At 43.2% G+C, this 23526-nt stretch overlaps 1 protein-coding gene across 1 annotated transcript; it reads right to left on the bottom strand.

Annotated features, from left to right (window-relative positions):
- Positions 1–325: 325 nt before the first annotated feature.
- CPN1 (carboxypeptidase N subunit 1) lies at positions 326–23526 on the bottom strand. Its single transcript, XM_080822411.1, has 9 exons — positions 23075–23526; positions 20146–20342; positions 15161–15316; positions 13246–13428; positions 11398–11509; positions 8318–8457; positions 6806–6905; positions 4417–4535; positions 326–600 (listed from the first exon to the last, which is right to left on the bottom strand). The coding sequence occupies exons 1-9, from the start codon at positions 23295–23297 to the stop codon at positions 517–519; spliced, it is 1314 nt and encodes a 437-aa protein (XP_080678537.1). The 5' UTR covers positions 23298–23526; the 3' UTR covers positions 326–516.

Below are 23526 nucleotides of genomic sequence, written 5' to 3'. Positions count from 1 at the left end.
TGGCTGTTGTTGAAACAGTCCTCCGGGATTGCCAAAGACTTGGTCACCTGGCCTTGCTATGGGAACAACACCAACCATGAATCATCTCAGCCTTTCAGCCATGCGTTCCGGAATCGCCCGAGTGCCTGCTGTGTCGCAGGCTCGGGGCTGGACTCTGGAGGTAGAGCAGCCAACCAGCCGCTGGTCTCCAGATGCAGTGTGGACTGACGTGGAGCCTTCTGGATCCAAACCATAGCCCCAGAATTGGAAAATCTTACTGAATCCGCTGATTGGATGCACTGCCACATCAGAGGATCTAACCCCGGGGAACAGAGACCATTCTGAATTGTTCCAAATATGGTTGTATTTAAATATGTACCAGATAATAAAATAGAAAGAAAGCTTCATGTGATGGGAAAGTGGGAACAAGCCTTTCTACCGTGTGGCCCCAGCACTGTGGATCTCAGGCAGGGACTCTGGGGCTGCATCATCTCCATCTCCTCCTTCCTGGCTGACCCGGGGCTGCACTTGCTTTGGTCAGCCTCTGCCTCCATGTCCTGAGTTGGGAACTCTTCTCGGTGGGGTTGTTTGAGGGACACTTCTCTTGAGATGGAAGTTAACCTGGAAGAAAAAAAGCAGCAGCTAGGAGAGTATTCTGTTTCCTGGAATTGAAATTGGGAAATACCTGTCTGGACCTGGTCTCCCCACAGTTCCAGGTCCCAAGGGCAGGGGACTAAGGAACATTATTACCAGCAGCCCTGGTGGTGTCAGGCTTGGCTAATGGTCCCAAGAAGTGGTATATAATCACTGGTGATACACAGGGTATACCTGGATGAACTTAATGTAAATTTATTTTTAATTATTAGAAGAAAATTACATCTATACCTCAAGCAACAGTTTCACTAATATTGTCGCTGAGGACAGGGGCTATGATTGATGGTGGTGCCATAATGATCCCCTTTATGCCAACGTGTGAATCACAGGTGCTGTGCTCAGGCATGTCAATGAATACCTCCAACCTTCAGATCGAGACTTGCTGCCATAACTGCTTGAAAATATAGATAGTAGAGGTGATACAGATTATTACATGGATTCTTAAATTCCAAATTTCCATGTTCAAGGAATGCATCCTTTCCAGCAATACATTGAAACTTGCCCACTGGCCATGGCATGCAGACCTAAAGATGGTTCTGACTGACAAGTGTAGGATCTGCTGGCTGTGGAACCATCCTAGCGAGAGGGAGTGGCACAGTGTTCTAACCACACTCCCCTGAGGGATCCTTGGCTTTTAGGCCCTTGGAACAGTTTGAGCTGCTGAAGCCAGCTGGGAGTTGAACAACAGACAAGAGCTCTCCCTGGGGTTATTTTCTGCCTCTTCCACAAAAATCCACAGCCAGCTTTTCTGCTAGTTCCCCAAAGTAGAGGGAATCAGAGCTAACTGTACTGTGTCATTAGCATTTCGTATATAGTAATTCAGAGATCTAGGAAAGAGAGAGAGAAGGCAACAAAATGAGGGAAGGACAGAGAAGAAGGAAAGGAGCCTGACATCTGGCCAGATGTGGGGAAAAGCAAAGAGGACACTGGATGACTCTGGGAGATATTTGAAAGAGTCTTAACTGTAACATGAAAACCCTCTAGTAAATAATCTTTTTTTTCCCCTTTTTTCTTCCCCCAGCCAGATGGATCTCTGCTTCAAAATGAAAAGAGAGATAAGTTCTACTGCTATCAACAAATGGATTCTTTGCTGTTTTTCTCTCCGGGAATTATATCCAAAAGACAATTGTTTTCTCTTTCTTGGTTATATGTGACACAATGATAGGTTATGTTGATTTATTTAAAGGCTATATGACAAAGGAAATGAAATCTTTTTCAGTAGGAAACATGACTCTAGCGGATTTGTTGTTGTTCGAATCTGACACTGAAGAGCACCTGTAAGCCAGGGCTCATGGACGCAGCTGCCAATCAGTCTTTGGATTTTAGGGTAGAACAAGAAAAGGGGACAGGAGAAGATATTTGCAAATGTCTTATCAGACTAGGAGCTAGTATCTAAAATCTATAAAGAACTTATCAAACTCAACACCCAAAGAACAAATAACCCAGTCAAGAAATGGGCAGAAGACGTGAGCAGACATTTCTCCAAAGAAGACATCCAAATGGCCAACAGTCACTTGGCATCAAGGAAATACAGATCAAAACCACAATGAGATACAACCTCACATCAGTCAGAATGACTGAAATTAACAACTCAGGAAATGACTGATGTTGGCAGTGATGCAGAGAAAGGGGAACCTTCCTACACTGTTGGTGGGAATGCAAGCTGGTGCAGTCACTCTGGAAAACAGTATGGAGATTCCCCAAGAAGTTAAAAACAGAGCTACCGTATGACCCAGCAATTGCAATAGTAGGTATTTATCCAAAAGACACAAACATAGTGATTCAAAGAGGCACCTGTACCCCAATATTTACAGCAACAACGTCCACAATAGCCAAACTATGGAAAGAGCCCGGAGGTCCCTTGACAGATGAATGGATAAAGAAGATGTGATGTGTATTATATACACATACTTATACACACACACATATACATACAATGGAATACTACTCAGCCATCAGAGGGAATGAACTCTTGCCATTTGCAATGATGTGGACGGAACTAGAGGGTATTGTGCTAAGCAAACTAAGTCAGCCAGAGAAAGACAAGCATCATATGATTTCACTCACATGTGGAATTTAAGAAACAAAACAGATGAACATAGGAGAAGGGAAGAAAAAATAAAAGAAGATGAAATCAGAGAGGAAGACAAACCATAAGACTCTTAACTATAGGAAACAAACTGAGGGTTGCTTGTGGGGAGGGGCTGGGGGGCTGGGGTAACTGGGTGATGGGCATTAAGGAGGGCATGGGGTATAATGAGTACTGGGTATTACATGCAAAAGATGAATTACTACATTCTATCTCTGAAACGAATAATACACTATATGTTACTTAAATTGATATTAAATTTTTAACAAGGGGTGGGGGGGAGAGAAAGTTGGTTGGGACACTGGGACCATGTAACAGGCTGCCATGGCAGAGTTAGTCTTTGCTTCCTGCATCTACAAATAGAAGTAGTTTATAATATGCAGGAGCTAGGAATAGAGGGAAGAGAAGGGAAGTGGGGAACTATCTAGAAATTTCAGAGGACTTTTCAGAGGATGTAAAGAACTCTTTATTTGGATCCTTGTGTTAAAATAAGGGGTTATGAACACAGGCTATCAGCTTAGTATGAGGCCCTGTAACATGCTGGCTAAGAAGGAAGCCTTGAAGGCCCAAGAGAGGTTGCAGTGGTGGCTCCACTTACTGGCTGTGTGACACCGGGCATGCTTCTTACCTTCTCTGAGTTACAGTTTCCTTGGCCATAAATGGTAATACTTACATGCCCCTGACAGAGTTGTTGTTAAGGTTAAACAAGATCATTCTAGAAAGCTCTCATACAGTGTCTAATACATAGTAACCATTCAGTGAATGGTATCTGTAACTGTATTTGAAAAAACAAGCTACTTGACTGCACAGTGTTAACAGGGAAAGGGGCAAGCCAGTTGGCTAAGCTCTGGGGTTGGGGTTGTATAGAGAAGGAACTGGACAGAGTCCGGAGGCCCTAGGGAAGATCGAACTTGTGGGAAACAAGGTCCATAGGTCCTCATTAAATAGGACAGCCTCATTACCTTTTCCCCATTTGAGAAATCTGAAGATTAGTATTGATAATCTCTGAGGTTTTTTAGCTCTGAGATCCTAATCTAAGATGAGCAAAGCTGAAAAGGTCCAGCCAGTAGGTAAAAAAAAGTTCCTTGCTCCTCGTCCTGCTGCTAAGAGATAGCCATGGAGAGCTGAATTCTGGAGAGCAACTGGCTCTTTTGCTGAGGTGAGCGGCCGAAAACTGGCACACAGGGGACCAGGAGGTGCTAGAGCGCCATCTGGTGGTAGTCCCAGCTGATGGCACAGAAGCGTGCCACCCGAAAGTGTCAGTGTATTGGGGCAAAGTCTCAGGGACTTACCAACTATCATTTGTTAAGCAATTTTGATATGTAGGTCAATGTCCTAAATGCTTTATATGCACTTTCTCATCCCAAATTTATAAAGGAGGTGCTGTTATCACCAATTTACAGAAGAAGAAACTAAGGAAGACTAATTAGGTAATTTGTCCAAGGTCTGTAGCCAAATGAGCCAGGTTTATAAGAAAGCCCTTTTCATCATTATGCTATGTTAAACAGAAGAAAGAGAAAAAGCTGAAAGGAAAAGGGAAGGATATAATAGGAGAATGACAGGAGAAAAATAAGCATATGAGAGCAATGAATTTTTTTTTTTTAAGTGAAAGAAGGAAGTTCGGCAGAGACTAGAACCCAGCAAGAGGTTGTAAGTGATCTTTACAGTGCTCTGTGAAGGTCAGCCTAACTCACCAGTTTTGGTTCCCCAGGACCCACGGTCACAGTCACTGTCTCTGGGTCAAACCCAGGTGCTGTGGCAGTGACAGTGTAGGTACCTGGAAGCAGCAGCCGGAAGTAATCGCCATGGTCACCTAAAAGTTACAAGAACATAACTCAGTCTGCTGATTAGAAATCTGCCACTTGGGGCCTTGATATGAAAAATGATTTGAGGGTTTTAGCTGACCACAAGCTTGATTTTTTAAAATAGCATGATGAAACTGGCTAAGATCTAAAACAATCTTAGGCTTTTTTATGTAGTAAGAACACTGGCTTCTCAGCTCATGGGTAGTAGAAGTTTCAATGTGCTCTGTACTGACAATATTGCACCTAATTCTACACCCTGTATTTTAAAACAAACTCAAGTCCAGGAGAGGGTCACTTGGAGAAAGGCTGAAAGATATGTGAATGTTTTGTATGGTAAAGAAACTACATGAGACTTCTGTTTCGATGTTTGAAAAGCCACTGTGAAGAAATGACATCTACCTAAAAAAATAAGAATGAGAACTATGAGTTTAAATGGTAGGAGGAAGATTTTGCTAGACAGAAGCAAAACTACTGTGACAGAGTGATTATCAAAAAAGAAATGGACTGCCTTATGAAATTGTGAGTACTGAAGCAGAGAATGAATTAGTGTCCATGGAAAAGCCACACAGTTATGCAGTGCACAACCTGCACTGATGGACGTGGTCCTGCACTAAAGGACATGACAGCCCCACGTTAGAAAACCAGCTGTCACTGGTGTTGTATGTGTGTAATCTTCTCTTAAGCAGGAGGGCTGGACTAAATAACCACTAAAGCTCTGATTTTGAGAATTCTATTTTTAATATTTCTTCCATCACCTTCTAACAGGGAAAATAAAATTCAAAAGAAAGCCTATTTTTCTATGGCAGGGATATAACATTTTGGCTAATGACTTTGTATATCTTTAGAATCAGTTGTAACCATGCCTTTGAAGTTTCTTTTAAGCAATGAATAATTGAAATAATAAATGCAATTAATAATGGAACTGACTATAAATACTAGAGAAGTCTCTTCTCTGCCCCCTACTAAATGTCTGTAATTCCTTTTAAAGTACTTTTGCAAAAGCAGTGAGTTATTATGCATATGTTGGATAGTGTAAGTTATACCCCAGGGGCTGTCATTTTCTTAACTGGGGATTTACACCCCTGAATGGTTAGCTAGCATTATATCAGAAAGGCCCAATTCCAGACAGAGCTATTATAAGGGCTTCGGCTATCTTCCTCTGTAATCAGCACTAGATGCTCTTCTAAGTAGCATAATGAATGAGCTTTTTCAGTGGTGAAATGAGTAGTCTGTTAATTTAACATAATCAATGTTGAAAGTGGGTTCTTACTGGTGGAATTAGTGTTATTCAACATATACTGATTGTCTAGAATGTTTCAGAGACATTCCCTGTCTGTGTATGAATATGATATAAAAATCTAGCAAGCCCTGAAGTTCTGAGGGATGCCCCAGGTTTGATGCCTAAATGGTCTTGGGTCCAACCACCAGCATGGAGGATTCTGGTTGTCTGATGCTTGACTATGAGGCTATAGAATCCTGCCTTTAGAATGTTGCTGCTTTTGCCTTGAATGAGCCTTTCAGGTAAGATGTGTTGGGATCCACCTCCAGTAATATTAGTTATCTCCGAGATTCCATCCAGTTTAACCAGGACTGTAAGTCTGAACTGTAAGATACCTGCATGGTATTAGGCATCAGTGTTGTAAACTGTGGCTGAGCCTTGCTTGTATAGAGGTTGTGGGAGATAGGCAAATTTTACCCACCCCTGGCCACGGATAGCTACTGTTCTACATTAATGCCAAAACAAACATCAAGGAAAAAGAAAAACCTAAGAGTTGTGCTTGATCAAATTTGGCTGGGGCAGTTTGCAACACCTGTGCATATGAGATATTCTGTACCATTCTAGGAGGTTCCAGGTTGGTTCCAAGATCTGCCTCCACTATCACTCTTGCCCTATAATAAGCCTATAGAAAGCATCTTGCTAACTTCTCCCTGGATGGAGGTGTCGTGAAATGCCTTCCAGGACAAGTCTAAATGTGAGTTTTATAGTCTTCTTCAACCCCATTTTGCACAAGTACAAATATCTCAAACCCAGAAAACACCCCCTAAGGTGTATGAGGCAGTAACTCCTAAATGCTGAGAGAGAAGTTACATCTTCCTAATCCTGGCCTCTTAGTGCACTGTCCTTATGTCTATCATCCTTCCTTTCTCCTGTTCCCAACCCTAATGTCCTTGACACCCCTGCTAGTCTTGCTGGCTTACAAACTGGCCTCCTGATCATGGTGAAAAAAGGTGAGGACATGAAGGCTTCCTCCTCACCGCACTAAGCATGGCCACCTACCTGAAGTGATGTCATGGTTAATCCCACTAACAGAAATGACAGCCTCCGCAAGGTTATTATAATTCTCATCACGCACCATTCCTTTGATGCCCTGGTGTACCTGCGGGAAAGTTTAGAGTACATGGTTATGACCATAAGACATGTGTTCAGTGTTTGGGAGTCCTCAAAGCCCTTTCTCTTATATTTTTACAATTAATCTTCACAAGGATTATGGTAATAGCCCCTTAATTAGCTGGTTTCCCCACCCTCCTTTTCCCGACCATCTCTTCTCAACAGCATGTTCGAAGTGATCCTGTGAAAATCTAAGGCAGAAAATGAAACTTGTCTACTCTCTGTCTCTATGGATTTGACTACTCATATAAGCAAAATTATACAATATTTATCTTTTTGTGACTGAGTTATTTTCCTCTGCATACCGTCCTCAGAATTCATCCATGTTGCAGCATAGCTGCAGAATCCCCCCCACTTATTTTTAAGGCTGAAGAATATTCCATTGTATGTCCAAACCACATTTCATTTATCCACTCACAAGTTGGGTCACAGTTACCTTTCAGCTACTGTGAATAATGCTGATATTGGCATTGGTGTACAAGTATCTCTTTGAGATTCTGCTTTCAGTTCTTTTGGATCTATACCCGGAAGTGGGATTGCTAGATCATGTAGGCTATTCTACGTTTAATTTTTGAGGAACCACATACTGCTTTTCACAGTGGCTGCATCATTTCACTTTCCCAGCAATAATACACAAAGGTGGGGTGCCTGGGTGGCTCAGTGGGTTAAGCCTCTGCCTTTGGATCAGGTCATGATCCCGGAGTCCTGGGATCAGCCCCGCATCAGGCTCTCTGCTCAGTGGGGAGCCTGCTTCCCCCTCTCTCTCTGCCTCTCTCTCTGCCTACTTGTGATTTCTCTCTCTGTCAAATAAATAAATAAAATCTTTTTAAAAAAATAATACACAAGGGTTCCAATTCTCCACATCCTTGCCAACGCTTGCTACTGTCTATCTTTTATGGTAATTTTTTTTTTAATAAAAGCCATCCTAAGAAGTGTATATTTGATTTGTATTTCCCTAATGACTGCTTGTTTTGGGCCTTGCATTTCCTGTGGCGTCCTTACTGGGGAGCCCCTGCTTCCCTAGAAAGCTGCATGATTCTCTCTCACCTCCTTTAAGTCTGTTTAAATGTCATTTTCTCTGTAAGGCTTTCTTCATTGGATTTTGTACTTAACATGCTATAAAATTCACTTTATTATTTTGTTTAGTGTCTGTCTCTCCACCCTAGAATACAAACTTTATATGGGCAGGGCTATTTGTTTGTCCATAACACCCAGAATATGGTACCATTTCTGACAGATAACTGTGCTCAATGATGTTGAACGACTAAATCGGATGGGTAGAAGAAGCCCAGATGTACGGTATGAAGTCAAAGTCAGAACTGAGCTTCACGAAAATCCTTGCCTACCATCGGAAAACACTTCTCTTTCTGTAACCAGGAAAGTTCAAGAATGGGATTTTACCTGTTCCAAGAATTGGATTAGAGCTTCCCGATTACCCAGCCACTCACGCTGTAATTCCTCTTGGCGAGGAAACTTGTCACAACTCAGTTCCAGCGTGATCTCAAAACAGTTGGTATGGAGATAGTTAAAGTCTTGCATTCCTAAGAGGAAGAGGGCAGAGGCAGATCTGTATAAACTGGATCCTACCAATGCCCCCACTCAACTCTCCATAATCACGATTTCTCTGTGCCCCCCATGACCTTCTATTCTACCTCCTGGTCTCCATTTATCTCCTCCAAAACCTTTCCCCAACTTCCCAGTTTTCTCTCTTCATAAATGCCCATTTTGTCACCCCCATCCTTTCCTCCTCCGCATTTCATCCCTTAAATTCACTCCTTGACCCTCAGCATTTCCAAAGTCTGCTGGTTAGTGGTGCCTTGATATTAGACCGTGCACATGTATCACTTCCAAGGGGACAGATCTTCTCTTTGGGTGATGATATTCTTCAGACCTTGGACGTTAAAGATGCATATCTTGCTTTCACATCCCTCCTCCTATCTGAGAACACAGCAGTGACCTGAAAATAGTTAACCCAGAAAAGCAGGCCCCTGAAAAAGCAGAAGGCAGCTATAGTTTTCTTTCATTGAATGCCTGTCTGCTTCTATCTTCTGTACTCCCCAGTGGAATCGATCATTTTTTAAATATGCTCCCGATTTATTAGAGTGGTGTTTATATTGCAAAGGTATTTGGGCAAAAAAACGATTCATCTGGGGCACCTGGGTGGCTCAGTGGGTTAACGTCTCTGCCTTTGGCTCAGGTCATGATCCTAGGGTCCCGGGATCAAGCCCGCATCAGGATCTCTGCTCGGCAGGGAGCCTGCTTCCCACTCTCTCCCTGCCTGCCTCTCTGCCTACTTGTGATCTCTGTCTGTGAAATAAATAAATAAAATCTTAAAAAAAAAAAAAAGATTCATCTAATCACCTTCACCTGCTGTAAGCTGATGAGCATAAGTGGCTGTTATAGAGAGAATGGGGAAAGTTGGAGAACTGTGCCTCTTTCACTGGATCACTCTCTGCATCAGAATAATAGAGAAAGTTGTGCCTTCCAGCCAGATACAGTTGCTAGGTCTTAACTAGGGTTTCAGTAGGTAGGGCGTGAGCTCCCCTTCCCAATTTGCAGTCCTAACAAGTTCCCAGATGATGCTAATGATGCTGGTCCGGAGAGCACACTGTGGGAACAATCACTGTAATGAGCTGAATAATCTTGGAATTGTATCAGCTTATTTTAGCGCAATGATTTTCACTGGAAACATGGACCATGCTTTCCCAGATGATGAGAAGGGGGAGGGAGAAACAAATGCTATTTGAAAAAGCATAGTTCATATTTTAAATTGGAGGGGAAGATGACCTATTGGTTTCCTAATGCAAACTAAAAAAATATAATATTAAAGTTCAACAAAACCTTCTCACCTTGTGCTCAAGCAAGTTTTCAGCCACAAGAAATCTATTACCTCCCAGTACTTGGTGACTCCCTAACCTTCCTCCTCTCTACTTGTCATAGAACCAGCTATAAGCTCAGCTCTTACCAGTGAGCTTTCTGTTACCTGTGCTCTGTCCAGGTCAGATTTGAAAGTACGGCTAGCTGCTAAAACGTGATGACTAAAAGAATCTGGCTTTCAGCCTCTTCCTTACCTTTAGGTTCTCTATCTACCAAAAGTTCATAAACAGAGGCTCTATCTCAACCCTCGGTGTTGGGAAAGGCCCCGGGAATAGAGAGAGAAGCCTCTTGCTGGAGGTTTCTGCTATGCCATCAATAGCCAATGTCCATGGCAACTGCTGGCTCACAGGAGATGGGCAGGCAGGGTAGGGAGAGCACATAGTAGAAGAACTATTGGGTGTCCAGGCCAGCTCCTTTGGCCATCTGTTGCTATGTAAAGCATAGCTCCATGCTACTTAGAAAAGATCCTAATAGGGATGCCTGGGTGGCTCAGTTGTTGAGCATCTGCCTTCAGCTCAGGTCATGAACCCTGGGGTCCTGAGATCAAGCCCCACATCGGGCTCCCTGCTCAGTGGGGAGTCTGCTTCTCCTTCTCCCTCGGACTCTCTATCCCCTGCTCATGCTCTAGCTCTCGTGCTCTCTCAAATGAATAAATTAAAAAATCCTAAAAAAAAAAAAAAAAGACCCTAACATTTGGGGCACCTGGGTGGCTCAGTCAGTTAAGCACCTGACTCTTGATTTCTGCTCAGGTCATGATCTCAGGGTTGTGAGATCATGAGCCCCAGGTCGGGCTCTGTGCTCATTGAGTAGTCTGCTTGAGATTCTCTTTCTCCCTCTCCCTCTCTCCCTCCTCCCCTTGCTTGTGCTCTCTCTCTTTCTCTCTCTCTAACAAATAAATAAATCTTACAGGAAAAAAAGAGAAGACCCTAACATTTATAAGCCAGGCATTTCCAAATGTTTTATGCACATTGTTTTGCTTAATATTCACATCAAATTTACAATGCAACTATTGTTATTCTTTCTTTCTTCTTTTTTTTATCTGAGAGAGAGCGTGGCGGGGGAAGGGGCAGGAGGGGAGGTGAAGAGAGAGAGAATCTTAACCAGGCTGTACACCCAGCGTGCAGCCCAATGTGGGGCTCAATCTCATGACCTGAGATCATGACCTGAGCTAAAATCAAAAGTCAGATGCTTAACCGACTGCGCCACCCAGGCACCTGGCAAGTATTTGTTAAAGTACAAGTGAGAAACCAAAGCACAGAGAAGTTAAGTAATTACCCCGAAGCCACATAACTGATAAATGGGCAAGCCATGTTTCAACCCAATATTACCTTTAGAGCCACATTCTTAATCACCTGACTACATTATTTCTCTCCTATGCCCTCATCTACTGTGTAAACCACCAGTTTTAAAGGACCACTAGGAGTCCCTATCCCCATTTTAAATAATCACAAGATGACATTAAATGCCAGCTTAAGACTTCTCCATTTCTCAGGTCTCTACTTGAATGTGAAATTCTGTGGTATTCCTGTTGTTTCCCTGAGAAACGGAGATGAGCCCCATTCCGCTTCAGCTTGCAACACTGTTATACCCAGCACTATTCTTACCCTTGCTGAGAGAATACCAGGAAGCCCCATTGGTGATGCCATCTGGGAAGTAATCCCCACAGTTCCAACCTTGGTGCATCCATCCATGTGCATACGAGTAGACCTTGGCCAGCTGTAGGGATAGCAGGTGGAAAATGACCTGAGTATTCCCAACTCATACAACAATGCTCAGAATAGGGTGACACCACGAAACCCCACTATGTATACACAACTGATTGCTTGGTTCAGTGAAAGAAAACACCAGCAGGCATAGGAAGATGGCGTGTGTGTGTGTGTGTGTGTGTGTGTGCACGTGCATGCATGCGTGTGGTGGACTAGAGTTAGAAGAGCTGTATTCTGGGGGCGCCTGGGTGGCTCAGTGGTCTAAGCCTCTGCTTTCCGCTCAGGTCATGATCTCCGGGTCCTGGGATCAAGTCCCACATGGGGCTCTCTGCTTGGCAGGGAGCCTGCTTCCTCCTCTCTCTCTCTGCCTGCCTCTCTGCCTACTTGTGATCTCTCTCTGTCAAATAAATAAATAAAATCTTTAAAAAAAAAAAAAAGAAGAGCTGTATTCTGATTTTTCTACTATCTTGGGGACAAGTTTCTACTTATCTTGGGGATAAGTTTCTTCAAGTGCAAAGTGAGGGGTGACAGTAGATGAACTCTTTTCTAGGTGTACCATTTTCTAGCTGAGTTTTATGAAAGAAAACAAGGAGCAAGTATGATAGGCCTTGGCCGTGAAAGGAATTCCAGTAGTCCCCCACCCCCCCCCGACCTGTGGTTTTGCTTTCTGTGGTTTCAGTTACTTGTAGACACCTGTGGTTTGGAAGCAGACGATCCTCCTTTTACAATATGTCAGAAGGTCAGCAGTAGCCTAACACTGGGTCACAATGCCTATGTCATCCAGCTCACTTCATCTCACCATGTAGGCATTTTATTATCTTGCATCATCACAAGAAGGGTGAGTGCAGTACAGTAAGTTTTCTTAAAAAGATTTGTTTATTTATTTGAGAGACAGCGAGAGAGTGAGCATGGCCACAAATAGGGGGAGGGGCAGAAGGAGAGGGAGGGATAGAATCTTCAGACTAACTGCTGAGCACAGAACCCTATTTGCTGCTTGACTCAGGACCCCGAGATCACAAGCTGAGCCGAAACCAAAAGTCGGCTGCTTAACTGAGACACCCAGGTGCCCCTACAGTAAGATATTTTGAGAGAAAGGCCATATTCACATATATTTTATTATAGTACATTGCTGTAATTGCTCTATTTTATTATTAGCTATTATCACTACTTTCTTACCATGCCTAATTAATAAACTTTATCATTGGTATGTATAGGAAAAATGATATATAGGGTTTAGTACTATTTGTATACTATCAGTACTATTAGTACTCCAGCCACTGGAGGTCTTGGAATGTATCCCCCAAAAATAAACGGGGTACTACTGTATGTATTGGGGATGAGAGGTGTGTTGGAGGGAGAGGAGTATATGTGGAATCTCTACAATTCTCTTTCATTACTACTTCACAACAGTGGAAAAAATGAGATTACTGGCAGAAAAAAGTATAATAATTTATTTGCTTCGCAAAGCAACAGCTGGTGTTATTCTCTATGGAATTCATTAATCAATGAATTAATAATTAATGTCAATTATTAAATTAATAATATTTATTAATACTATATTAACTATAAAATAATCTGATTTTTTATTCTCCTGCTGTTTTGAACTATTATGTAAATCTTTTTTCATGTACATGGTCTATTTTTCCTTAATGTAGCCATATCACCATAACCTTATACATTAGACCCCCTCCAATACGCTCCTGAGCCCCAAGTGCCTCTGGCCAAACAAGCTGCCATTCTGCATACCTTCTGGAAAAGCTTGTCGTCGGGCGTGGGGGTATTAGCAGTCCGGCGGAACCCTCGGACCCGATGTTCAAGGGATCTGTCATACGGGTAATTGGCCACCACTGCCCCTCCGTGGAGATTGGCTGAAAGAACGAAGTTGAAGGAGCGGATCCACTGGATCACAGCCTGTGTCTCCGGTTCCACCTGTGGAGAGATGAGGGCCTGGTGGTGAAGTGGCTACCAGAGGTGCCAAATGGCTATGCAGATGAGTCTGTCAGGAAATGGCCTGAGAAGAGGGCATGTCTGAGTACAACAAAGAGCATCCTCCTGGATATGAGAAGTGTACGTGGGGAAATTTTGGTCTTTTGTCTGATGGTTTAAAAAATTAAGTAGATGGAGTCTTTTTCAAAATGAAATCACATGAGCTGAAAAGAGCTCAAAGGAGCTGAAAGGAGAGCATTTAAGGCAGTGAAACCATTGAGTATGAAACTATAGCAGAGGACAGAGGCCATGACCCATTCGTGAAAACCCAGAGAATGTATAACATGAAGAGTGAACACTAATGTTAACTACGGACTTGGGTGATGATGTTGAGTCAGCCTAGTTCTTTGATTGTAACAAATTACCACTCTGATGGGGGAGGTTGATCAAGGAAAGCTGGGGGTACATGGGAACTCGGTACTTCCCCCTCAATTTTGCTGTGAATCTACAACTGCTCTATAAAAAATAAATTCTATTACCGAAGACTTATCTTAACAGGTGCAACTAGCATCTGCTGAGAAATTCAAAGTTCCAGGTAAAGCTGTCTCAGACATTCAAGAAAACACACGGGCTCAAATTGTACTCGAGGAGAGTGAAGAGGAAGAGGTTGCTCAAACAGGTGTAGAGGTTAAGGACATAGAATTGGTCACATCTCAAGCAAATGTGTCAGGAGCAAACGCAGGCCAAACCTGAACAGCAGGAATGCTACTACATAATAAACCATGCAACCATAGGAAAACGGAGGACCTGGTTTTTTGGTGTGTCAAAAAAATAGCCATAGCTTGGTTTGAAATTTGTACTGTTTCTATGATTCATAAAGTTGTGGCTTCTTTTTTTTTTAAAAGATTTTATTTATTTGACAGACAGAGATCACAAGTAGGCAGAGAGGCAGGCAGAGAGAGAGGAGGAAGCAGGCTCCCTGCTGAGCAGAGAGCCCGATGTGGGGCTTGATCCCAGGACCCTGGGATCATGACCTGAGCCGAAGGCAGAGGCTTAACCCACTGAGCCACCCAGGCGCCAAAGTTGTGGCTTCTTGTTGGATGAAAAAAAAAAAAATCAAGTCTATTTAGAAAAAAGGAGGGGGGGTTGGTCTGAAGAGGGGTAGCATGGTTGGAGAGCTCAGAGCTCCCTGCACCTCCTTCTATAGCTAATTGTTGGTGTGCACACAGTGCATCACATGTAAGAGAGACTTCTCTACAGAATGCTAGAGTCCTCTGTTGACAGTATGGTGCAGGAGAAAGAACGCTGGCTTCCGAGTCAGAAGACCTGGGGTTTAATCCTGAGTCCATCAATTATTAGCTGTGCAAGCTGTGAAACAGGGACGGATGAACACTCCATGCATTCACCACACAGTGTTAGAACAATCACCTGAAATGCTGACTAAGAAAGAATTCTGTACAAGTGTAAAGTATCATGCAGCTGTGGGATAGTGCTTTGCCTTGACTACCATGGCCACTAACATCAAACGGCATGTGCTCCATGAGGGGTGTTCTGCTGGGGTTGCTGGGGGAAGAGAATGGATACAAAGAATGGAAGATAACCGCTCCTACTGCTCTGGACAGATTAACGTGGAGTTGAGCTGATGCTTAGTTCTTGCTTGTTTAATTGATAGGAAGGTTGCTAGAAATTCCAGATGTTTATTTACCTGCTTCTGCATGCAAATATCATCTCCTACCTGACTTTTCCAGTTGTCTGGAAGAGGCAAGTGGTGGTTGGGGCCTCCGTGTTTCTCATTGTAGTAGATGTAGGTGTTGAGATCCGGGAAGTTGCGGTTCAGGTCCACTCCATTTGCATTGTTCCTGCCAACCAGATACCCAGAACTGTCTGCACCCTAGTGGGAAAATGAAGAGAAAAAGGAAGGTTTCAGGCTGAATCCTATAGTTGAAGAATACTATGTAGCATAGTATTGAGGGGCATTAGTTTAATCTATCAACTGATGTAGCAGTTTCTTCTTTAATTCATCTAAAGACCCAGTGGTATGGTTCAAGTCTCCCTGTACGCTAATGGTAGAGATCCCAGGAGAGGCTCTAACAAGAGTAAGGTGTTTCAGGATAATGGGAACCCCTATTTTTTTTTAAAATAGTTTTATTGAGATTTAATTTATATACCAAAAAAGGTATGATTTGCACACCGTTTCAAGTGTATGACTCAATGAATTATTAGTCTTTGCTGACAGAGTCATGTGAGCATCAGCACAGTCTAACTTATCAAGATTTCTAACACCCTGAAAGGAAACCTTATGCCCATCTAGTCATTCTTCATTTTTAGTCCAGCCCTAGAACATCACTTTCGCTCTCCATAGATTTGCCTTTTTCAGTAAGAGAGATAACATATTGCGTGTCTGGCTTTTATCACTGGGCATAATGGTTTTGAGGTTTCTCCGTGTTGTAGCACATAACAGTACTTTATCCCTTTTTATGGCTGATGAATATTCCATTCTATGGATTTACTATACTTCATCTATTCACCAGTTAATAGACTATCATATAGCCCTAGCTCCTAGGGCTGCTGTAAGCTATAACAAATTACCTAAACTAGGTGGCTTTTCACAACAAAAATGTATCTTCTCACAGTTCTGGCGGCAGGAAGTCTGAAATCAAGACGTCAGCAGGGTCCCACACTCCTAAAGCTCCATAGGATCTCTTTCTTTGTCTCTTCCAGCCTCTGGTGGCTGGTGGCCATCCTTGGCATTCCTTGGCTATAGATTCATCACTCCAATTTCTACTCGCATCTTTACAAGTCTTCTCCCCTGTGTGTGTCTCTGTACAGATTTCTTTCTTCTTATAAGGACACCAGTCATGTTTGAGTTAGTCACCCCAACCCAGTATGATTTTACCTTAACTTGATTGCATATGTAAAGACCCTATTTCCTAATATGGTCACAGCCAGAGGTTCCAGATAGGCATGAATTTGGGAGGGGGGGGATACTATTCGACCCTGCACATGGACATTTGGATTATTTCCACTTTTTGGCTATTGTGAAAACGTTGCTATGAGCATTCCCATACAAGTCTTTGTATGGACGTATGTTTTTACTTCTCTTGGGTAGATACCTACTAGTAGAACTGCCGGGTTATACTTTAAGTCTATATTTAACTTTTTCAGAAAGTGCTAAACTGTTTCCAAAGCAGCTGTACTGTGGAAATCACCCCCAACCCCTTTATTTTTTAAATTTAGGATCTTTGTTTATTTTTCTTCTTAGCAGCATCAACTTCCTGGATCCCTTAATTTCTCTGCTCACACTTCAAACTGTAGCACTTATTTGGTATGTATTCACTCATTCATTCATCCTTTTAGCCAATCAACATTCACTTAAATGCATCTCTACTCAAAGCCCTCTGAAAGACACTATGAAAAGAGATAATGAGACATTATGCCAGTCTTCTAGAAACTCATATTATATACAAAGAGATAGATAGATATGTAAATAATTAAGATATATCAAGTAGTAAAATAGAGATGTATTCAAAGGCCCTCACAGGGCGCCTGGGTGGCTCAGTGGGTTAAGGCCTCTGCCTTCGGCTCAGGTCATGATCTCAGGGTCCTGGGATCGAGTCCCGCATCAGGCTCTCCGCTCAGCAGGGAGCCTGCTTCCTCCTCTCTCTCTGCCTGCCTCTCTGCCTACTTGTGATCTTTCTCTGTCAAATAAATAAATAAAATCTTTAAAAAAAAAAAAACAAAGGCCCTCACAATACAGAAATTCCATTTAATGTTTTGTAAGGCATTGGAGAAGGGGAATAGTGTCCACTGGACCCCTGTGGACTGGAGAGTAGAGCCCAAACTGGTGGCCGTTCCTGGAAGTGGGGTGAATGGATGGATGTTGGGCAGCAACTCATAGATGTAATAGCACTTTCATATTTTTTTTAAAAATCCTTATTGTTCTTAGATTTCTCTATTTTTCAGGGTATTCTTCTCATATTTTATTCTTATATCTCATTGAGAACATAATATTTCTTTACGTTACCTTAAGTTCCCTACATTAATTCTGTTCAGGGGAAATATTCATGTAATTTTTCAATTGGGAGTTTGATTTTTCACTTCTATGAGATAATGATTTTCATTACATTTCCAGGAGTTTTTCACCACTTGTGCATTCATATCAATGTAGCTCCTAACTGTCCATATTAAAAGCTATGTTAATTTACTTATCAGTTGATTTACCACTCACGCCAGGTCATAAGTCTGGCAGGTGAGGAGTTTCCGTAACAGAAAGTTCCCATAAACAGGTTAGGTTTCCTTCTGTAACAAATTACCACATATTTAGTGGCTTAAAAAACACAGGCTTATTATCTTATAGTTTTGGAGGTCAGAAGACTGAAATGGGTTTCACAAGACTAAAATCAAGGTGTCAGGAGTGCTGTGTTCCTTCTGAGGTCTCTGAGGGAATCTGTTTTCGGCTTTTCCCAGCTTCTATAGGCCACCCACATTACTTGGCTCATGGTCCCTTCTTTCTTCTTGGAGACCAATAGCACGACATCTTCAGATCTCTCTGATTGTGACCTCTGGTTTCCCTCTTCCACATTTGAAGGATTCCTGTGATTGATTACACTGGACCCATCCAAATAATCCAGGATATTTTAAGGTCAGATGATTAGCAACCTTAAGTATATCAGCAACCTTAATTCTCCCTCATCATGTAACATGACATATGCACAAGTTCTAGGGATTAAGATTTGGAAATCTTTGGTGGGATGGGGAGAGGGGAGGTTATTCTGTTTTATCTACAGGTAGCTTTAACGTTTGGTGGCTAGGTCTCCCCTGTGTAGCCACGCAGACATGTTTTCTCTGGGTATGGCAGATAGCTCTGGGAGTTTGAGAACTTTGATGGGGTCTCTCTTGGGCTCAGGTTCAAGATCTGCTCCCTCTGAACAAGTACACAGTAGGTAAGTAAAAGTGACTGGCTCCCCAGAGATGGCTCTAGGATTTAGGGGGTTGTCAGGGTTTTTCCCCACTTTATCCTACCCCACTTCATTCCCCAAAAGATGCACGCAAGTCTGACATTCTCCAGTTTCCCCAATGCAATATTGGGAAGGGCCAATAGAAGGAGAGCAGCCAGGCTGGAGGTCTCCCCTCACATCTCTTTCAAATGTTCCCGCTACTTTGGAAACTCAAGTCTCCAGATGTTAATGTACACCTGTATGATTTTCCAGTGGGGAAACAAAGCTTTCTTTTCTCATTTGTTGAGTTGCATTGGCAGGAAGTGGTGAGATTGCAAGGGGCAAATTTGTGTTTCATTCAACATCTTGGCTCCATTCCCTCCCTCTGCCTCTACTTACCTCCCCAGCCCTATCCTCAAGTAGGTTTAAAATGGGATGAACCAAAAGGACAGATGCTGCACGGTTCCACTTGTACAGGACAGAGTGGTCAGATTCACAGAATCAGGGAGTAGAGGGTAGTTGCCTCTGTGGGGCTGGGAGGAGGTAGAAATGGGGAGTTATTAATGAAGGTACATAAAGTTTTGGTTGAGCAGGATCGATAAGATCTGGAGACCAGAACTGGAGACAACACCTGTATCTATAGTCAACAATACTGTCTTGTACACTTAAAGTTTTGTTAAGAAGGTAGACCTCATCTTGGGTGCTCTTACCATAATAAAATTTTTTTTAAAAAGTAAAGTAGTGAAATTTAGTCTTAAAAATGGCAAAAAAATTTTAAGACTGTCTCAAATAGACATTTTTAAGTTGGGGGGGGGAAGCCTCTTTAATTTAGAAACCTCCATCCCTTCAGCCAAAAGCCCAAACAAACCAAAGTTTAGACCTATCTTTTAAAGGAACATATCTACTGTGTAAGGTAGATGCCTGGCTTCACCCTGGAAAAATCCCAATTCAGTAGATGGGGGTGTGGGGGAGGCTAGGAATCTGTATTTCAAAAAATCTTCACCTATGATTCTGATGCACAGCCACCAAAAAAAAAAAAAAAATCATTGTTTTAAAGTTAGTTACACTGACATTTTGAATTTATGTTGGAAAATAAAGTAAAAGCTCATAGATCCCTGCACAATGTAATTCTAGAAAAATTTAATATACTAGTAATATATATAGTATACTAGTATACTATACTATATAGTATACTAGTAATATACTAGTAGAGGAAAAAGCCATACAGACATGTAGTATTCACTTAGCAAAGTACACAAATGTCCAATCACTATGTTGTATACCAACATATGTTGTATGTCAATTATACCTCAATAAAAAAGAAAAGAAATACAACCCAAAGCATGAAGGATCTAGAGTTAGTCCCCACCCACACAGTTCTGGGACAAGCTAGTTCTATTCCTTGCAAACGCAAATGGAAGTGTGATGTGGGAGGGAGAAGAGTAAGTAGGGTTCGAAGCTAAAAATCGAGGGAAGGAGGTGTGTTTTGCAAGAGCCCTTCACACCTGTTTAATATTTTCCAGTTTAGGAACCATTGTCACAGATACTGCCTCTCGATCCTCATAATAAAACCCAGAGGTCAGCGGGAAAGGTGTGGAGAGAAGGAAGCTCAGAGGGAGCCCACGTTCGCCGCCTAGGCTGCCACACGGCTGAACCCGGGTCTCCGCACTGTGTTGTAGTCCCACCGGCTTTTTCTCGATGACACGGTGGCACTGGCAGCGGGACCTGGAGGACTGGTCAGAGGGCCTTGCTGTGCAGAGGGCCTCGCTCCGGGGCTCGGTACCTGGGCGGCGGCCACCTCGTAGCCGTCGGGGTTCATGGACGGCAGGATGTGCACACGCGTGCCCTCCAGCAGCCGCACGATGCGCTGGTTCCCGTTCCGGAACTCCTCGCACAGGAACTCGGCCAGCTGCAGCAGCAACTCGCGGCCCAGCGCCTCATTGCCGTGCATGTTTCCCACGTACTTGACTTCCGGCTCCACTGCAAGGGCAAGAAGACGCAGGAAGAGAGAAGATGGGGAAAGCGTTCAAGTGCCAAGGTTTCCTCACCTTGCAGAGGGACCTTTCCCCCTAACGAATAAATGAAAATCTTACGCTTCCACTGGGTCTTTTCCAATGATTCCTGAGGGCCTTTTGGACAAATTGCAATTATAAACTGCCCTATAGAGCCCAGTATAATGTCTTGTGCTTAAAGGTGCTTGATATAAAATTCTTTGTCCCCAACTTTCACTTATCCAGAATAAAACCACTTCTCATAACAACCCTTGCTATCATTTTGGTTCAAGCTCCATATGCTGACAACCTGGTTTGTTACAGGAAAGCTTCTAGAACAGCTTGCATCTGCCCCGCCCATCAAGTCTATTCTCCGGAGTCACTGGTCAACAAGCTTTTTCTGTGCAGGGCCAAATCGTAAATACTTTGGGATTGTGGGCTGTATTGTTTCTGTTTAGCTACTCGACACTTCCAGCAACAGCAGACATAGTCAATACAAAAACAAATGGGCAGGGGTCCTGGCTGGCTCAGTCAGTAGGACATGTGATTCTTAGGTAAACTTTATTTACCTAAACAGGGGTCTGGCCCTCAGGCTATAGTTTGCTGAGTCCCGTTCTGAGCTGTCTTTTATAAATTTATCCCTATTCTGAATGGTCTTTTAAAAATTCTAAGCCAGATCATGTCATTCTTCTGCTTAAAACCCTCCAGCGGCTTCTCATTTTACTCTAAAAGCCAAAATCTTCACAAAGGCTTGGAAGGCACCACATGATCTCCTGCCCAGGAGCCCTATCCCCAACCATATTGCTCCGACCTTGCTTGCCCATTGTTCACTCTGCTGGAGCCACAGGGGACTCCTTGCCGTTTCCCACACATACCAAGCATGCGCCTGCTCTTCCCTCTGCCTGAAGACATTTTCCTCCCCAGTTCTAGTTCAGCATGCTCCATCACATGCTCAAAACCACCTCAAAGGAGAAACTTTCCCTAAACAGCAACAACTCCCTCCCCGCCATTGGGAATCTCTCTTTCCCAGAGGTTATTTTTCTCTATGGCAATCTTTTCCATCTGATTCAATATATATACTTACTTACCCACTTGTGGCCAGTCTTACAACACTAGAATTAAGGCCCCTGAGGGAGTGGTCTTTGTTTTATTCTCTGTTTGTTGTATATTCAGAGTCTACAAAGGCTTGCAGATAGCGCATCATCAGTAATATTTGTGGGATGAATAATGAATGATTGAATGGATGAACAGCTAAATGATAGGGCATTGGAGAAAAGAGAGCTTAGTGAGGACGAGAATAGGATGAGAAAGCGTCAAGGAGATCTGGAATGCTAGGCCGTGGAAGAGGGCGTGGGATCGAGGGGCTAATCTATGATGTCTGCTAGCACCCACAAGCTTCCGCCATGAACACACACCCCCAAAAGCATGGTGTTTTCAGTGCAAGTGTGGCTTCAAAGCAAAATCCTTATCCTCATTTAATGGCACAGATTTCCTTGAGCCAGTGCCACCCTACTACCCCTACCCTCCCCACAGGCCATGTAACGTTCTGAAGCTGTCAGAGACAGGATCCACTGTGTGTGAGGTTGTCACTGAAGGATTCTAAGCAGGGCAGTGAGAGGATTAGATCAGTATTTGGGGAAAGTATTCTGGCATCTGTGTGCTAAATGGAAGTTTTAGAGAGTGGTGGTAGGAAGGGGTTTGGAGAGTCAGGAGCCTAGTGCCGCATTTTAGGCAGGTTGTGATGGTGTTTGGCTAGTGTGGGGGATGTGGAAGTGGAAAGGGAAAGAGAGATTTGAAGCTGACAGGTTGAAGCAAGAACTGACATAATTTGCATGTCACAATTGCTGTAAGTAAAGAACTGAGAAACTAGAAACAACTTAAATGTCTATCAGTCAATGAACAGTTACCTACAACCACACAATGGAATATTACGCAGCCCAAAAATGTGATGCAGATGCACACTTATGGACATGGGTGCTATTTATTAAAGATGATGAAATGAGAAAAAGCAGTTCTAGTATGATTCCATTTTTATAAAAAAAAATGCATGATGTGGGATTGTTAAACATGCATACACAAAATCTGGAAGGATACGCATCACTATATTTAACAATGACCATCTGTGAGTGGTGGGATCATGCATGAGTTTTGTTCTTGTTTCTTTATCTAATTTCTACCTCAATCTAAACACAGATTGCTTTTATAATAGAAACAAACGAAAAGTAATGCAATGAATAAAACTAATATCCAAGGCCTCAAGTTCTCTTCAGGATCCCATACGTTATCACACTATCATTCCCCAAAGAGACATCCTTAAACCCTTTGAGGTTTCCTGGCAGAATGGGGAGAGCTAATTGTTTCTGCTTGTGTCTTCTGACACACTGAGTAAAGACAGCATAATAACATGGAAGAAAGAAGAGTAACAGGAGGGAAGGCAGGGGGATGGGGTGGGAGCGGGGAGGAAGACTCACCTTTAACCAGGAAGGTCTTGAGCAAACAGAACTTCAAAAGGAAGAACAGACTAGAGCCTGAATTGGGGCTGCAGGTCCCCAGAAGCAGGGCCAATGTGAGGGTTAAGTAGGGAAATACTTAGCACAGCTGGAGGAAGGTGATAATTTGTAGGTGGAGGGGTCTATGGACTTCCCCAGAAACCACCCCAATTACTGGCTTTGTAAGGGAAGGGTCCTGCCCCATCCACCCCAAGAACCGCTCAGGGCTTACGAGGCTCGTGGATCCCAGGGTAGTCACTGAATTCCAGCACGTAGAGGTGTCTCCCCTTCACACTGCGCCCGATGCTGTAAACCCGCGTGATGTAGGGGCATTCATTGTGCACCCTGTACAGCGTCCGCACAAGCTCGTCATAGCGGTGGTGGCGAAAGGTCACTGGGGCAACAAACTTGAAGAGGAGGATAAGGTGGAAGGAGACTGAGAGCAGCCCTGACATCTTGCTGGGCTTTTTCAAAGAGACTCACTAAAACTGGCTCCACCTCTCCCAGTAACTAGTCAAAATCCAACGGCCAAGAACCAGCTCTTCCTGGTTTCCCCGCCAGTAAACACCAGCGTGACAGAACCTGGCAAGGAAGTTCAGAATTGTCCCGTTCAGAGCTGGAAATTATTTATGTAGCTCTAGAACAGCCACTCATCTCTCCTCCCCCATCTCTCTGCTTCTCCTC

Source organism: Martes martes (assembly GCF_963455335.1).
Source record: "Martes martes genome assembly, chromosome: 14".
Classification (NCBI taxonomy): domain Eukaryota; kingdom Metazoa; phylum Chordata; class Mammalia; order Carnivora; family Mustelidae; genus Martes; species Martes martes.
The sequence above is the reverse complement of the archived record's forward strand: the minus strand, read 5'-3'. Positions and strand labels throughout refer to the sequence as shown.

Coding starts and splice junctions, on each gene's coding strand:
- CPN1 (XM_080822411.1), bottom strand. CDS start 23,297: ATGTCAGGGCTGCTCTCAGTCTCCTTCCACCTTATCCTCCTCTTCAAG. Junction 8,458..11,397: donor CTGGTATTCTCTCAGCAAGG/GTAAGAATAGTG, acceptor TCTTCCTCTTAG/GAATGCAAGACTTTAACTAT. Junction 4,536..6,805: donor TAACCATGACATCACTTCAG/GTAGGTGGCCAT, acceptor TGTAACTTTTAG/GTGACCATGGCGATTACTTC.